Here is a 17,150-nt window from a genome sequence, read left to right on the forward strand (position 1 = left end):
CCCGCGCCAGCTGACCAATGGCAGCCTCTAACACGTAGGCCTGGCCCGCGCGGGCTGGCCGCTGCCAATAAGAGCGCCCCATGCAAAACACCGCGCCGCGGGACGGCGATAATTGGCTCCGTCGCAAAGGCGGCGGGGCTCGCATGGGGCCGCGGCGGGGGGCTGGCGGCGCCGCTGTCACCGGCGGGCCGGGGCCGGGGCCGGGGCGGGACCGCCGCCCCCCTTCTTCGGACACGGCGTGTCCCGGCTCTTTTCACGAGAGCTGCCAGTACCGGGGGGAGGGGGAAGTACCAACGTGCCGTTTCGCTAGTTCATTCATTAACGGAGCTCCTAAGCTCACAAACCCGCGCCCTGTAGGCGCCCCGTCCCGCCCCGAGGCCCACAGCCCTGCCCTTCTGGGGCGAGGGCAGGGCCGCGTCCTCGCTGGCAGCGCGGGATCCGCGACCCCGCAACCAAAGCCGCGAACCGGGAACAGCCGCCGAGCCCGCGCGACTGGCGCCGCAGGCTGCAGCTGCGGGGAGGGGCGGGCTGGGGCCCTGGGCCCAGGGCGGCTGGGCTCTGGAGGGCGCTACCGGGCACCGGGGCTGGGGCCACCCGTGTGCTCCGCCAGCCCGGACACGTCCCGCGGCCTCTCCGCACCCCCAGCTCCGTGCGAGTGGCCACGACGCGCTGCGGCGGTAGGCGCGCTCGTGCGTGTCCGGGTGCTCACGGTGGTCCTGTAGACCGCGGGGTGGGGGGAGGCCGCCTCCCCCGCGCGGGCTGCTGGGGCGGCGGAGGGGCGGCCCGGCCGCGCTCCCCTCAGCCCGCAGCCTCCCGACATCGGCGGGGCGGGAGGGGACCGGCCCCCGACGGGCGGCTGCAGAGCAACCCCCGCCCCGCGTGGGGCTCTCCCCACGCGCGCCCCCGGGCGCGATGGGCGCGCATGCGCGGGGGCCAGCGCGGGCCGGCGGAGCAGCGGCGGCGACGGCCGGAGAATGTCGGGCGCGCGGGGCGGTGGGCGCGTGGCCCCTCCCCCCGGCGGGCGCGCGGCAGCCGCAGCGGCGGCGGCGGCGGGGGGGGGGAGGAGGCGAGGAGGCGGCGCCTGTGTCGGCGCTGGAGGTTGTGTCCTTCCTGGGGAAGCTGCTGTGCGCAGTCGCGGCGCTGAAGGCGGCTCTGTACCTGCTCCGCAGAGTGTGTCTAGCGATGGCCTGGAAGTCGGGAGGCGCCAGCCACTCCGAGCTCATCCACAACCTCCGCAGTGAGTCTGGGGCGGGGGTGCGGGCGGGCGGGGCCGCTCTCGCCTCAGCCGCGGGGTGACCGTTACCGGTCGCTCGGCCGCACGCACTTCGCATTCCCGCGGCGCGCGCCCAGCCGCCAACTGTCAAGGAGCAGCGCCGGCGGGGGGAGGAGGCGAAGGCGGCGCCCGGCCGGGGGGTGTGTGCCTGGGTGTCCGTCCGGGTCCCTCCCGGGCGGCGGCCGCTGGCGCAGGGCGGGCCCGGGCTGTTGTTGCGGGAGGAGATGCGGCGGGAGGGGCGGCGCCGATGGCGGTCCCGAAGGGGACGCGCTGTGCGGCGGCCGTGGCTGTTGTCAGCCCGCCGCCTCCCCCACCCCCGGCCCCGTTCCCGCCGCCTCGTCCCCGCCTGCCCGTAACGCTCGTGTACGAGCTGAGGCGGGGCTGCGGTGGCGGCTCTGGAGGGCCCGTGATCCTCCGCACGCACCGGGCTCGGCGTTCCTCTGCCTTCGCTCCGGCCGCCTCTGCCGGGTCAGCACGCCTGCCGGGCGGTGGGGAGCGGCGCGCCGAGGCCCTTTGCAAGGAGGGCGGGGGAACGGTGCTGTCGACGGGCGCGCAGCGACCGTACTTCGGTGTTTCAGGCCCCGGCTAAACGCAGTGGGAGCTGCCCGGCTTTGGGAAACGCGCCGCAGAGGCCGGGCTTGTTTTTGTTGGGTGAAAGTGGCGTGTGGCAGCAGTCCGCCCGTGAGGTCCGAAGTGCTCGCTTTTGGCCCCAGTCACGAGTTGCTCCTTTCGAAGAGGTGGGCTAGGACCGCAGGGAGAGGAGAGGAGCTGCCGAGGTTACATACTCGTTGTCGCCGAGCTTTCCGCTGATTGCCCGGGACTTGGCGTTCCTTGTCCTTACCGAAGGCTTCTGCTGTCCCCGTGCTGCATGTGGAAGGTATTGGGCGGGTGCTCTTCACTGATGTACTTCAGTACAAGTCTTCAGGGTCATTAACATGTGATCCCAGCTGAGAGGACAGGGTGATAACACCTTGTCTATACAGAGCTTCAGTTTTTCACATTAGCCTCACATTAATCTGTATCAGATACACTTGTAGTGTCTCTTTGCTTTACTCCTGGTCTTTACCTTCCTCTCCTCAGGTCCGTGTCCTAGACATAAAAGGATGTAGGTTTGGAGCCTGTATTGTGGTAGTTATCTCCTATTTTAGTGATGCTGCAAGACCACAGACAACTTCACCTGTTTGTCTTCCTCGTTATTTTGGAGACATAGGACAATCATCCTTGTTGTTTTCTCCAGTTAGATCATCTGATGCTGTGGTCTTTTCCAGTACTTTCCTTTGCCACTCTTTTGAGAACTGTTCCATCTAGTAGAGCGATATATGCTGAAGTAACTTTCAGTTTCACTGCAAAAACTGCCTGTTTAACAAATAGGCAATAAGTTCTCTAGTTACGAGAGTTGCAGTGCATTTTTTTGTTTTGTTTTGCAACTGTAAGGGCTAGAAATACTGTTTTGGTGAAATTCTGTTCCCTTGCACATCAGGGGGAAGCTTTCTGACATAAAAACGAATGTCAAGCTCCAAAATAAATCCAAAAAGTGATTATTGACGGAATTGTCTATGGCTCTGAGAACCTGAAGGCAAAACTGATTTCTTTGTTGAAGAAAACAGTAACTGTGTTTGTCAGCATATGGAAACTGTTTAGGGCTTTGCAAATAATAATAATGAAAAAGCTAAAAACCATGATAGTTAGTACACAACAGTAGTAGTATAGGCAGAGGAAAGTAAACTAGAAGTGTTTTATTATCGTAATCTCAAAATACATAGTAATGGTCATTACCTGGAAAATTACAGTCTGTAATTCCCCCCCCTCCGCCCCGTTTTGCATATGTATGCCAAAATATTTTGAGGGGTGTTAAATAGTGTTGGAAATACAATGTTGCTGAGGCACACAGGCTTTTGATCTTGCAGCAAGATTGTGTTGTTGACTTCAGTGTGACTCCAATGATGGCATAGGGCTTTATCAGTGCAGAGCAGTTGCAGGATTAAGACCATAACTTAAGAGTTATCCAGGTAAGATGATACCTTGTTGCTAAAGCTGGGAACAAGTTTAGAAGGAAGTACCCTTTTATATGATATATAATTCTCTCAGATATCTTTTTAACAAACTTAAGCATTGGTTACAGAAAGACTGAAATGTTCTAGAGAATTCCTTTTGAGTAGTAGATCCCTCAATGTATTTAACTTTATTTCCTCTCAGCTAAGTACTATAGCATTTTGAGCATTTTTATTCTAGAAGTAAGAATGCAAGGCAGATGAGGTTAATTTGATGTTGTCTGAGTGTTTATCTTGTGTGTAACTTAGTAACTGAGTGTGTAATTTAGTGTGCAATTTGCATAACTTAAAGGAAATAATGCAGGTTGCAGTGACACAGTATGTTTTCTTCTGCAGCAAAGCCTAGTTGAGAGGTTCTTGCTCCTGCGCTTACACCACAAGTCCTCTCTTCACTGTGCCTATGGAACTGCTTGTGAGGCAGACTGTGTTGTAAGACTGTGTCACTTTCTGGTTACTTTCCTTGTGAAAGGTCCAGGTTTAAACTCCTCAATGTATGTAAGCTGTTGTACTATTGTGGTGAGAGAAGCAGTGAACTTTGTTAGGGGTGTAAGTGGGCTGGGGAGAATGGGCGTTTCTTAAACTGGTTTTGCTTCCAAATAAAAACATCAGTGGAAAACTCCTGTAGGCTACATATTCTTTTCCTTTAAAACAGCTATTAAGATTATTCTTCATTATAAGTTGTTATTGACAGTTACTAATGCTTCTGTTTTGTGGCAATAAAGTGCTCTAGTTTCATGAAACGATATTAACATATGCTCATTGCTCATTTCACTGTTGCCTTAACGGTAGATTTAACTTCTCTATAAAGGTAACGATCATTGTGTTAGAGCAGTGGTAAGAGCTTTTGTGTATTTGCGTGCAGATTTAGGCAAGTATTCTTTGCAAGTCTTATCTTTGCTTTCATGTCTTAAAAGGGACAAACTAATGAAGAGGGCCCTGGAACTCTGCATATTTTTCAGCGCATACTTAGAGACAAGTGACTGAAAAATGTTGCATGACTTTTTGTTTTGTTGTTTCGATTTTTAGCTGCTTGTTGCATTGTAAACATGTGCTTGCACTGTTAATCTGAGGCATTATAGATGCACAATTTGTGACATATACAAAATAAACTTGCTTAAAATGCATTCTCTTTCACAACAAAAATGCTGTCCTTGAATGTGCTGTTTCCATGAGGTGTTCAGCTGCTTTGTTTTCCTGTGATTCTCGAAACTACTTCTAATTTTTAAAAATGCTTTTTTTCTCTGAATTTTTGATTCTTCCAGCATTACAGCTATTTAAATTTTTTTTTTTTCACCTTTACAGAGTAATTATTTCAATCTTTGCTTCTTCCTAAGTGAAAATAGTTGAACACATGCCTTCAAACTTGAGCAAACTTTGCCCCTAAAAATATTTAAATGAAGATCTTTTAGCAGACGACACTTCTAGGAAACTATCTAAATGCAGGTTACTGTAGGGTTAGAAATCATGCTAAATGTAGAAATAATTGGCTGTGTTTAAATACATAACTGTGATTGGAGTTTCTTTTTGTTATAACTTACCGTATAGGGATGCTGAGAAAGCAGGAAAAGGCTGGGTAATTGGTGACTTATTTACTGTTATCTTGCTTGGTTGAAGATCTTGGGATTCTAAATCTGTATCTTTTTTTCCCCCCCCTCTCTTTATCTTCAGTTATCCACTGTTCTCTCATCTCACTGTTGGGTCATTTTGATCTTCTGTCTTTTATACTTGGGCTCTTGCCAAGTCCTCTTACTTTACATGTCAACATCTTAGAAATCAGCTTTTCTTCCCCACCTGCAGAACTGAAAAATTGGTCCCTGTCCCATTCACAGTCCATCAAAGTTAATTAAGTTTCCTTATCACACCTCTCTTTCTGTCTTCCAGTCAATATGGTATGCTGCTATAGGACAATCTTTCTTCGCTTAGTTCTCTGATCATGTTGTGCCAATGGTGTTATAACCACATATGCATGCTTCTGAATCCACATTTCCAGACAAAAGTGAAGGTGAATTAACTTGAGTGTGGCTGAAGTGCTGCATAATGTTGTTAACCATCTGTGGGCTTGTTTCCTGCTATGCTCTTTTCTCTTCCTCATCTAATAAACTTGTATCACAAAAGTTACATTAAGCCTATGAAAGATTCATGTGCGATTAATGACTGCCCTCCATGAATGATTAATGGCACTCCTCAAAATGATTGAACCTGGTAGCTCTGAAAAGTACCTGGGCCTATGCATTGACCCATGGACTGGAGTATTGAAAGCAGAACTACTGGAAAAAGTGAAGGGGTGGTTACAGTGGATTGGGAAGGCTCCATTGAAGCCATTTCAGAAAGTTGACATCTTGAAAGGATACACTACTCTGCAATTGATTTACTTAGCAGACCAGGCCAACATTAAAGGTACGTACCTGGAAACCCTTGATTTGACAATTTGAGCTGCTGTCAAGGAATGGCTACGTCTACCAGCATGTACCGGTGATGCCATCCTGTATTCCAGCACTTGGGATGGAGGCCTGGGTATTACCAGACTCTCGGGGCTGATCCCTAGTGTACAGGCTCGAAGACTACACAGAATTGCTCAGTCTTCAGATAAAACAGTAAGAGCGGTCATTTGGCAAGAGGGTATTGAGAAAGAATTTGGAAGATTATGGATTGCAGCAGGAGGAGATAAGGATAAAATTCCATTTCTTTGGGACCCTACAGCAGTCATGGTGATTTCAGAGGAAGTAAGCAGTGAGGAACCAGCCTTGGAATGGGAGACCCCCGCGCCGAAAGTTATTTTTCTGAGGCCCTATAACTGGTGAAAATGGGAATTTGTGAATTGGACGAAACTGCTATCCCAGGGCCACGGAATTTCCAACTTTGAGAAGGATAAAATCAGTAACAACTTGATTGAATATTACAGAGGTATTCCCCACAGAAAGCTCCTCATGGTGTTACAGCTAAGAGCTGCTGTCTACCCCACAAGAGAATTTCTGGCAGGGGGCAGACAAAAGGCAAATCTCGTTGGCATTGTCAGGCAGAGAATGAGACCTGCTGGCCTATCATCGGATACTGCCCTACAGTGCAAGATGCTAGGATTGAGAGACATAACCAACTATGTGAATTGTTGGCACATGAAACCAAAAAGAAAGATAGGGTAGTATTCCAGGAGCCGCTGCTTAAAGATGAACAAAATTAATTATACAAACTGGACCTGGTATTCATTAAAGGAAGTCAGGCCCTTGTAGTAGACATCACAGTTAGGTATGAGAGTATATCAACTCTGCCTTTCTTTAAAGATCTGCTACAGCTATTGAAGTAGTTTTGCTTCAAGTCTTACTGTGGGGAGAGTTGCTTATCTATCTGTCCTATCCAGCTAAGATTATCTTAACCTCTGCAACAGTTTTTGGTTATTACTGATGGTTGTTGCTGCTTTGTATTGAACTCATCAGTTTTGACATTCCATGTGATTTGTAAGTGAAGTTCAGCCCTCTCAGATGTAGAGGGATCATGGTGTGCTCTGAAGTGAAGTCTCCCTCATCTGCACACAGGTGTTAAAGTTTATGGGGAAGTGCAGTTCTGTATTCTTGCAGGCTGAACCCAACCTTAAAGTCACTTCCTTCTTTCATGTACTCCCAAAAGTTTCTTCACTCAGCTGCTGATATAGATTTAGATGAAATCAACATAACCGTTTTGATAAATGTGAGTACATTATGGACAGCTTTTGTGATAAAGATATGCACTGTAGGACTATGAGCAAAAAACTAGCATGCCTTTCTCCACCCCCAGAGAAGAAAATGGTTAATATCAACTTTGTGGCATTGGCTTACAGTATGAGGGAGCAATACGGCGGTGGTTAAATATGTCTAAATAAGTCATCTGCAGACTTTCAGATCCATGAAAATGAATAGAGAGCTCTTATCCATTATACCAAAATGGACAGGTTGTTTTTGAAGGTGATTGTTATTAAACAGGGAGGGAGTATTCCCATAAAGTAGAAGTGAAATTTTGGAGGGTAAGTTTGTATTTAACTGAATCTTGAGGCTGTATACTAGTTTGTTATGTTGAACCTAGCTTTTGGTTCCCATGTGGTTTTACCTCTGCATGTTTTGAGTAGCATTTAGATGCAAATTTAATTTTTTATTTTATTTTTAATTTCTGCCTCTTTGGGATTTTTGTGGGATTTGATCTTTGCATTTAATTTCTGGACTCTAAGAGTACTTATGATGGACCCTTACTTTCCTCAGTCTTTCCGTTGTTGTGTCTCTGAATGGCAGACTCTCAACTGGTTCCTTCCAGTTAGCCATATTCAACATTCTGTTTGAATAATGTATTACTGTGAGTCCAAATCATAGTGATAACAGACATGCAGCTGAATGTTTGAGGCAGATACTCTTAAATTATCAGCAAAGCACAGGAGTCTTGTATGTATGAGCTGTTTAAAAAACGCTTGTTTGCAAACACCTACTTTCAGTTTCTTTAGCACAAAGAGCTTTGTATGTTTTGGGGTCAGTGCCCTTTATTGGATCTTGGGATGCTGATCCATCACTTCTTGTTCCAAGTGCTTTCTTTGTGTTCGTGGTTTACAGTGAAATCTTCCTATGCTCGTTACTTAAATAAAATTCTATTAACTGAATTGCTTTTTTCCCATCTTTTTCTTTCCTCTCCCCCCACGAAAAGACCCTCACCTTAAAAACATCAGTTGATCAGCTGCTTAAAACCATTTAACTTCACATTGCTTGAAAATCAAGATGTGGTTCTGTTCCAGCCCACTTTCCTCTTGAAAGTTGCTAGCTCGCTTGCGTGGGTCAGATGGAGACATCTGGAAACTGTTACTTGTCGCTTGAGTAATTTTAATCTACTTGATTTCTTTTTTTTGTAATTTAGAGCTGTATGTGCTTTGCATCATGCTTTAAGACCTCTGTATGATTTAAAAATAACACTGTTTTGCTGAAAAGTCATCTTCATAAGTCAAGTACTCTGCAGTGGTTATGGAGAAAGTAATCTGGGGAGAAGCGGAACTATGTTCATGCTGAAATAGTCCCACAGTAAATGGGTTTAGGATCTGCATAAGCATTTTGTTTATGTAAAACTAGCAACAGGAGGTGTTTGAGTAGCTCTTTGTAGTCTGTATAGTAAGCTTGTGTGCTGGATTTGATCATGTGGCAATGAGACATCCTTTTTCTGATCTGGAAGCTAGATGGTGTAAATGTTGACTGCTAGTATTTTATGGTTTGGTTGGAAACTTGTTTGATCAGGATACCATCAGTGATGTAAGCAGTTCTTTGAAAGATAAGCACTTCAGTAATGTGTTTGTTGCTAAATAAAAAGACTTTATTTAGTTTACTTGTTGCAAGTCCATGGCGTCTTTTCAGATTTTAGCTTTTTTCCTTGCTGTCTGACAGCCAACTGCCCAGTTTTCCAGGTTACATTCAACAGTGGTATATTTCCACCTTCAAATCCAAGGTCTGCTCTGTGAGCTCTTTTCCTGTTTTCGTGGTGTTATTTGTGGGAAAGAAGCAGACCAGAGTGAGTTTTCAAAACATGCTCCAATTATGTCAAGCTGTCATTGCCACAGCCTCTGCACAGAGTAACTCTTGAACTTTGCAGGCCGTGCTCCACTCTTCAGTGGTTACTTTTCGGCTTCAGCCCTTTGAAGCTTAGGAGTTGTGCTGATATAACTCTAATGATCAGACTTTACTTTTGGTTTTAAGCTGTAAGCTACTGTGTTTGTGTATTAGCTTTTGCTTGTAGACGCTTTATAATTTAATACCTGATTTTTTTGCAGTACTTATTATCAGAGTCTTGAAACCCAGCAGTCTCCTCAAGGAGAGTCTTCTGTGCACGTTATCATTGGAAAGGATAATCAACCTATATATATGTAACTGTGAATTATTTTCCTGCAATATACATCTTCCTTTTAAGACTTAGAAAATGTTTTGCATTGGCATTTTATTAATAAATAATCTACTGTTGATTGTCTTATTTTTTTAGCACTTAGTGATGGCATGAAATTAGAATGTCTTCTTTGCAATATAACTTTTTATTGTTGACTTTTCTAGGGGATATACTTGTTTTCTGGACTTCTTTCAGAATCTGATAGAGATTTGTTCCAGACAGAATTAAGATACTGGCAATTGGTCATTTTGGGGCTGACTGCTGCAGGAAGGAAAGGATTTTCATTGGAGTTCAGTACCTTATAGTTGCTGTGTTTCTCTATATTCAACCATGAGACTAAGAAAAATTCTTTTTATTATCAACACAGAAAAAAATACTACAAAGTCAATATTGACTATCAGGGCTTGATTGCTTTTCTTAAATACCGCATAAAATTTGTTGTTGTCGCCATTGTATAATAAACAAATATGAAAATTAGACTTAATCTATGGGGTGATAATGTGATGCCCTGTAATTCCATATTCATAGCTGAGAGGGTGTATTTTTTATGAAGAGGGAGTGTTATTCAATAATTGAAGTACATGGCTGAGACATGAGATCCAGCTTCTCCCGTGATTCTGCTGGGAACTTGGGAGTATGGGTAGCTTGCTTACTACTTATTTACTGATGAAAAAGATGACACTAATCAAAGACAGTCCAACAGTCAGCCAATCTCAGAACTGTTTGCTGAATGAGAGCATCCTGAATGCTCAGAATTTGTAGAATATTAGTAGCTACTGTTTTCAGGTTTTTTTTTTTGTCATTTGCCTGTCAGCATAAGCATCACACTTGATAAAGTTATATGTACTTTGGCTGAAACAAAGTTTTGTGCTTTGTTTTGCACAGACATCCACAGACAATGTCTGCCATAGAGCTCTTAGACACTGATTAAAGAAGTTGGGGGAAGAATGGGTAAAATATGTAAGTAAAGTAGTAGAATGGAGGCAGAATAAAATTTGTAAATGCTGCAAGGTGAATTTAGTTATTGATACTCTATGCAGAAAGATGATAGGGCTAGATGAGAGAGGTGGCAGGCATGGAGTTTTGTAAAAAGGGGAAACCAGTTATGAGTAGTGTGAAATAAGAGGTTTGGAAGAAGCCTGCAGTCACAGCAGTACAGAGAAGGTGCCCTGAAAACTAGAGGAGGTTCTTGGCCTTACCATAGGGCCCTGCAGTTGCTCTTCCAAGCTGGAAGCATGATCTGTGTATTCTCTGCATGTTTTTTTCCCCGAGGCACAAAAGGAGAGAGCAGGTAGCTTCTAGAATGTATGTATCTTCTGCACTTTACAATCTCAAGGAATAAATTGCTATTTTAGAACTTTCCTGAGTGCTTCTCAGCTGCTGCTTTTTGACGTCTCTTCTGCCCTCCAGAATCTTTCTCTTCACTCCTGTTATAATCAGCTTTGCTGTTTCTTCTGCCTATCTTTTTTTTCAAAGTACATTTGTTTTAGAGATACTAATTTCTTACTGATACTTAATGAGAATTTAACAGTAAAATTTTGGGGTTTTTTTTGTTTGTTTCTATGCTTTGTTCATAAAACTGATACACAACTAATTCCAAGTGGTCAGGGGAAAATGATTCTTTTTTTCTCACTATCTTATATTGTCAGTGCCAGTGTGTTAATGGATTGATTTATTTGTTTTCTTTTGAGGTACAGTTTTGCTCAGTAGGTAAACTTACGAACTACTGCAAATGCCTGCTGTCTCAGATTAAAAAACTTGCATTGAAATGAGGCGTTTTCTCTAACTGGAACTGTAGTATACAGTTCTAAATTAAGTCAAAGCACAGGCTAAGTGCAATGTGTATTGTCTGCGAGGGGAGTATAAGCTTTTTCTGGGATTTATCAGATACAGAAATAATTCTAAAAAAATATTTTTTAAAAAGAATTGTTCTTTTCCGTAATAATTTGGTAGTATATTCCTATTGCAGTTCTATTTGATATTTTGTCTTCAGACCAAAGAGCAAAATGATTTGGGGGGTTATTTTGCTCTCTGAATTCAAGCCTCTGTTATAGGATATATAAATCCTGGACACAGGTAGTAGATAAGAAAAAAGAAAAGCAAATCCCATGATTGATAAAGGTAGTTGGGAGCACACTGTAAACAGTCCGGGAAGCCTCTACAGAAGTTAGCACAGGCCTGGGCACAGGTGTGTTAGTGTTGGTGGTACTTTAAAACAAACACTGATGCGACTTCAGTTAGGACAATCTTACAAAAGCCCCTTTGTCTGATTTCTATGTTGCTGCATTTTGGATTAGATTTTAAGGGTACTCAAATTATCCCTTTTCTTCCTTTTAAGTGTAATTTTCCAAATAAATTTTCCTTGTTTAAAGTAGTTCAATGAAGCAATCCACTGTTGAAATTTCAGTTATTTGTAGTTTATACTGTGTCTTTTAATGCAAGTGATTAATTTCTTCCATTTGTTTTCTAAAGTTTTCTGTTAATCATAAATGTCTCTTCTGAACTTTAAAAAAAGAATTATCAATGTTAAAAAACCCCCCTTCAATAAAGTTGCAAGGAAAAATGGCTGCACTGCACAGTGCTTCTGACATTTTATGTGGACGTGCATTTACGTTTTACTTTGAAAAGTGAACAAAGATTCAAAGTATTTTGATATAAAACCTCTTTGGCCTCAGTCTGCCCCAGCATAAGAGTTCTGATTCTGTAGGAGTTTCTTTACAAAAGGATTTTTTTCTTTTGCCAACACAAAAGAGAAACAGATCTTGAAAATAAAATACTGAGCAAGGATGCTGCAGCTTCACATTTCTAACCTGCTTTGTATATTTTTCAATAATTACTTGCTTATACAGCTTCTTAGGAATACGAAGTAATCTTGTTTGGTGTGTAGAGTAATATCAGTTTCTTACTGACTGTCTGTTCAGGAATATCAAAGGTGTGCATGAAGTTGAGTTTTCCTAGGGGATAGATCTTTGCAAATGGTCTCTACTGTTCCAGAAAAGCATCTGTAACTGCTGGGAAAGTCTTTCTCAATGTTCACTGGCTTAAGCATTGTTTGACCTGTGGACCACAGCTTAAATTCTAGCATGATGAGGGTTAGAGTGTTAGAGAGAGTAAAGTAGCATGATTTCTCACAACGTTAGGAATATATTCATATATTTCACATGCTCTTGCGTTGCAGAAGAGAAGCAATGCCTTCAATTTTATTTATTTGTTTGTTTATTTATAGAAAATGGAATAATCAAATCAGACAAGGTATTTGAAGTAATGCTGGCTACAGACCGTTGCCACTATGCAAAATACAACCCTTATATGGATTCTCCACAGTCTATAGGTAAGAGCATCTTGTAAAAATAATTGAGATTGTTCTAATTTGCATAATTGTGACTGCCTTTGTCATATATATATTAGGAATGTGAACATAATTTTTTAAATTTGGAAGCTTGTTTAGCTCTTTATCAGTTTATTCAATACCTTTCAACCAAGTTTCAACTTGTTATGGACTGCAGTTGGCATACTTGGATACATCAAGTAGATAGATGTTCTTTAGTCAATATTAATACGTGTAAATATGTATTTATTTTTTAAAACCACAGCAATTTGTGGTGGTGCAGCTGATGTTTAAATACTTAAAAATAATGTGTATCCAGTTTATGTCAGAAACAGTCTCTGTCTTTACAGAAATGATTCAGTTGAGATCAATGCGGAGTTTCTTAAACCTTTACACGACTTTTTTTTTGTATGAAAATAGGCTTTAAAGGGAAGATCTACTGATAGGACAGTTGTTTAGGACAGTCGTTTCTCATCCAGATCCCAGTTTTATCTTTCCAAGGCAGGAGAATGAATTATGCGAATGTACTAATTTATTTTTTCTTGATATCCTCCCCCCCAATAGTGGGTGGTGAGAACTATGAATTGTAATGGGATTTTGTTATTTGTATAGGAAAATTCTTGAATTTTTTTTCCTTAATACTGAGTGGGGAGAATTGGGAATTGTATTAGCGGTATAGGAAAATTAAAAAATCTTTTACGATACATACTCAAAAGCTTATAGATCTCCATAGAAGTAAATATAGGTGAGTGTTCCTCCATGTTTTCTCATAGGTGTGTGCTGTTTGCAAAATAGATGAGGTTATTGTCTCCAGAAGTTCTATGGTCTCTACCACATCAAACTCAAACTAACAAACCCAGGTTTTTACATAGGGAGAGAGTGAAAAAGGCATTATGTTATTCTGGGAGACATTACTCTTCTGAATTCAACATACCTGATCAAGCTAAGGCAATATAGTGACAAAATGGAGATCATAATGGAGATCAAGGATAGAACCTTTTTTTTTCCTGTCCAGAGTTGACATGGCATAGCTTTCAAATGATGTACCTTAACTCACTCCTGAAGTAAAGTACCTATGTAACCATTGCAGGGGAGGTGTAGTACCCTGAATGAGGGTGACAACTAAGGTATTGCATTTTACGGTCAAGATAAGAAAGATTGTAAGGTTGCCATCTGAACAACGATCAACATATTCTTCCATTCTCTTGTTTTACAGGTTTCCAGGCAACAATCAGTGCTCCGCATATGGTAAGCTTTAAACTTATGTGATTAGTATAGGTGAATTTATAAACATCCAAATGCTTCTGAAATAAAATATTTATCCTAGCAAATTTAATGAACCGGTTGATTGCAGTGATGCTGTTGTGAACTGCCTAGTAGGAGGGCATAGTAGGAGGGCACAGAGAGGATTGAGCCAGACTTTTCTTGGAGATGCACAGTGATAGGATGAAGGGTAGTGGACAAAAAAATGCAACATGGGAAATTCTGATTAGTTTCTAGGGTGAAAAAGAAAAAATCACATTGAGGGTAGTTAAGCACTGGAACAGATTTTGCAGATTGTGGAAATTTTGTGCTTTGATATGCAAAGGAGGTGACTGGACAGGGCTCAAAGCAGCCTAATTTAAATTGTTCCTGTGTTGAAAGAGGATCGGACCACAGGATTTCCAGAGAACCTTTCCAACCTAAATTACTCTGACTCTGTAATTTATAAAAATACAATAATTCACGAGTGGATAACAGTGATTTCTGTGGTATGGTATTGCTGTAATGCCTTTAATTCTTTGGACAGGGGAAAAAAAAAATATTGCACTGAGATGCAGGTTTTTTGCCAAGTGGTTTGAGACCAGGGCGTTCATGACTGAGCGTGAAGAGGGGATTTCAGTACATAAATCTACCACAGACATAATTTTTCTGTGTTTATTTGAGATGAAGGATGAATAGAAGCATATATTTTTGTCCTTGCAGTGTTTGGAAAGTGTCAAAACATAGTAACTCTGCTCCTCTTGACTAAAACCTACCTGGTTGGGTTAGAATTTACCTAGTTATCAATATAAAAAAAACCCCAGGAATTTAATGTAGAAATATTAACAATTTTGTTCAAGGAAAGACAGAGAAAGAAGTACTGTGGCTATGTGAGAGAATAAATATTAATTATGTTTTCAAAATTTTAACTCACCTAAGTCATTATCCTTGAATCATCCTATGCTTAGCACTAGTAGTATATGAAGTGTTAGAGCAAAAAGGAAATGTATCCTCTAAGCAAATGTTAACAATAAATGTTCTAACAATAAATGTTCCAACTATTTCTGTTGTCCGGGTGTGATGGATTAAGCTGTAGGAGTGTGGTAATGGCTATCTCTGGAACATTAAAGAATGAATTGGTTTTTTAGTGTGTGACCTAAGCTTAGTTTGTGTACTGGTCCATCATGTAGGAAAGCAGAACTGCTCATGAAGTGTGTCTGTAGACTACATTTCATATGTAAGTCTGGCTATCTGCCTTTGTTAAAGACAACCTCTTTTTCCTACTCTTTGATTCAGCAAGTGTGCAGGTAATACAAAAGGTAGTTTTAATAGCCATTTTCCTTAATGCTCCAAAGCTGCCTTCTTCCTAACTAGCCTCTGTCCCAGCATATTCCAATGTGTATAGCATAATGATAAGCTAAATTCTTTATGGGCCATATACTGCTGGAGCAGTATAAGTTCAGCAGACCTGAAGAGAATTAAACTGATTTATGGTGTCTCTCCCAATAACTGTATCTAAATTGAGCGTGTGCTAGAAGCTTGAATGATCATATGAGTTTATATCTATATATACTAAAAAAAAAAAAGTATTTATTTATAGATAGGCAAACACACATGCGATTTGTTGAAGTCAATGAAATAGCAATGATTATATCATGTAGTTAATGCTGCCTCCCTTTTTTGTAATAGAAAATAATTCTGAAATTTCTTACACAAATCCTCAGTGCATTGCCCAAAATCACTGAAGAAATGAACATATATTGGGTAAAATAGACACTTAAAATATTTTGAAATTTTCTGTTTGTCTTCTTCTCTTAGCATGCATATGCTCTTGAACTTCTGTCTGATCAGTTACATGAAGGAGCCAAAGCACTTGATGTAGGGTCTGGAAGTGGAATCCTTACAGCATGCTTTTCGCGAATGGTGAGATACTTAGTTTAATCACTTTTGACCATCAGAACTGCTTGAACTGCAGCATAACTGAATAAAAGCGGGGGGGGGGGGGGGGGGGAAATCTCCTTCGTACAGTGCGCTGATGTTTTACTCTCCTGGGTGTGATTAGTATCCATTTCTTACCCTAGCTGATACTAGATGGTTGACTTAAAGGGTCCAGTAAATTGTGTGGTGGTGAAGAAACTGCCTAGAGAGGAAGTTTTTTTTTCTTGATTACATTTTAGTCATTGCTTTATAGCTTGAAGGAAGGAGATGTTTGTCTTGTCAAGCCCAATTTTTACATTACCTTGTGTGGCTATGAATGTTCTCATTGTGGTCAATTGTCATCTCTTGCTGCTATGATGAGAGCTTAGTGAAACCTAAAAGAATCCTATTTCCATAGGAAAATATATTGTATATCTGTAAATTGTCTTTGAATTTAATTTCTTTTTTCTTGTTACTATATTGTGTGAACCTCAGTATAAGTATCCATTTAATGTTTTCTGAGTTAGATATTAATTTACATTCTTTTTACATCTTTTCCAAGTAACTTAATCTCTGGGTTGTTCAACCTGTATGTAAGGAATTCTCTGTGGTTCCACCTTATCTTACGTTAGGAAAGAAAGATGAAAAAATTTGTTTTATGGTGGCTGTAACTACAGTACTGTTAGACTAATTTATGTAGTGAATTTTTTTTGTCTTTCTGAGAAGTTAATTTGGAATATGGTGATGCATATGATAAATTCTCGTATGGTATGAGGTGTTTTGCTACTTAGCTTTCTGTTTTCAAGCACTGATCTGTTGAGTCTGCAATCACTTCTGGTTTCCTGTGTTAAGAATTAGCTAAGAATGTTTAGGACTGGGCAATGCACTGGCAAAAGTATTTAGGATTTTTTTAAGTACTAGCTGCCATATTTTAAAAAAAAAAAGTAGTTGAAGTAGGTAAACCAAACTGCAGTTTAGAAGAAATTTTAAATGTCACCTATTCAACTTTCTACCTATTATTTTTCGTCTAACTTTGTAGTCAATAATCAAGTGTTAATAGCGTGCATGGGAACGCCAGTCCTATGAGTGTTAGAACTTTTGTCAAAGTTATGTGTATTTCTTACTAAAAAGTTATGAATGCATAGAGGAATAGCCATTTTAGATAAGACGTGATAAAATGTGGTTGTGCACTTTTTTCTTTTAAAACAGCTATATAAGAATAGCTGAAAACATCTGTAGAGAAGTCAGAATTACCACAAAAAGGAAATATCTTTCCAATTTTGCTGAAGTTAATCACACAATCTTTTTATTGCCATATGAATGTCATGTTCCTTTTCTGAATCCTCCTTGGTGGTATGCTGTGGAATGCCTTACAGACATGTGTTTTGTGAAACATTAGATAAATGCTTTTGTTCTGTTTGATAGCATTACTACTGTGCAAAAAATGGATCTTTCTTCATCC

General features: G+C 41.6%; 1 protein-coding gene across 1 annotated transcript in view; it reads left to right on the top strand.

Annotated features, from left to right (window-relative positions):
- Positions 1–974: 974 nt before the first annotated feature.
- PCMT1 (protein-L-isoaspartate (D-aspartate) O-methyltransferase) overlaps positions 975–17,150 on the top strand; it is a 34,533-nt gene continuing 18,357 nt past the window's right edge. The window contains 5 exon segments of the mRNA XM_059829784.1: positions 975–1,052; positions 1,054–1,237; positions 12,428–12,532; positions 13,746–13,777; positions 15,590–15,694. Of these exon segments, the coding sequence (XP_059685767.1) occupies positions 975–1,052; positions 1,054–1,237; positions 12,428–12,532; positions 13,746–13,777; positions 15,590–15,694 (504 nt within the window).

The sequence above is a fragment of the Gavia stellata genome, chromosome 2, assembly GCF_030936135.1.
Source record: "Gavia stellata isolate bGavSte3 chromosome 2, bGavSte3.hap2, whole genome shotgun sequence".
Lineage (NCBI taxonomy): Eukaryota > Metazoa > Chordata > Aves > Gaviiformes > Gaviidae > Gavia > Gavia stellata.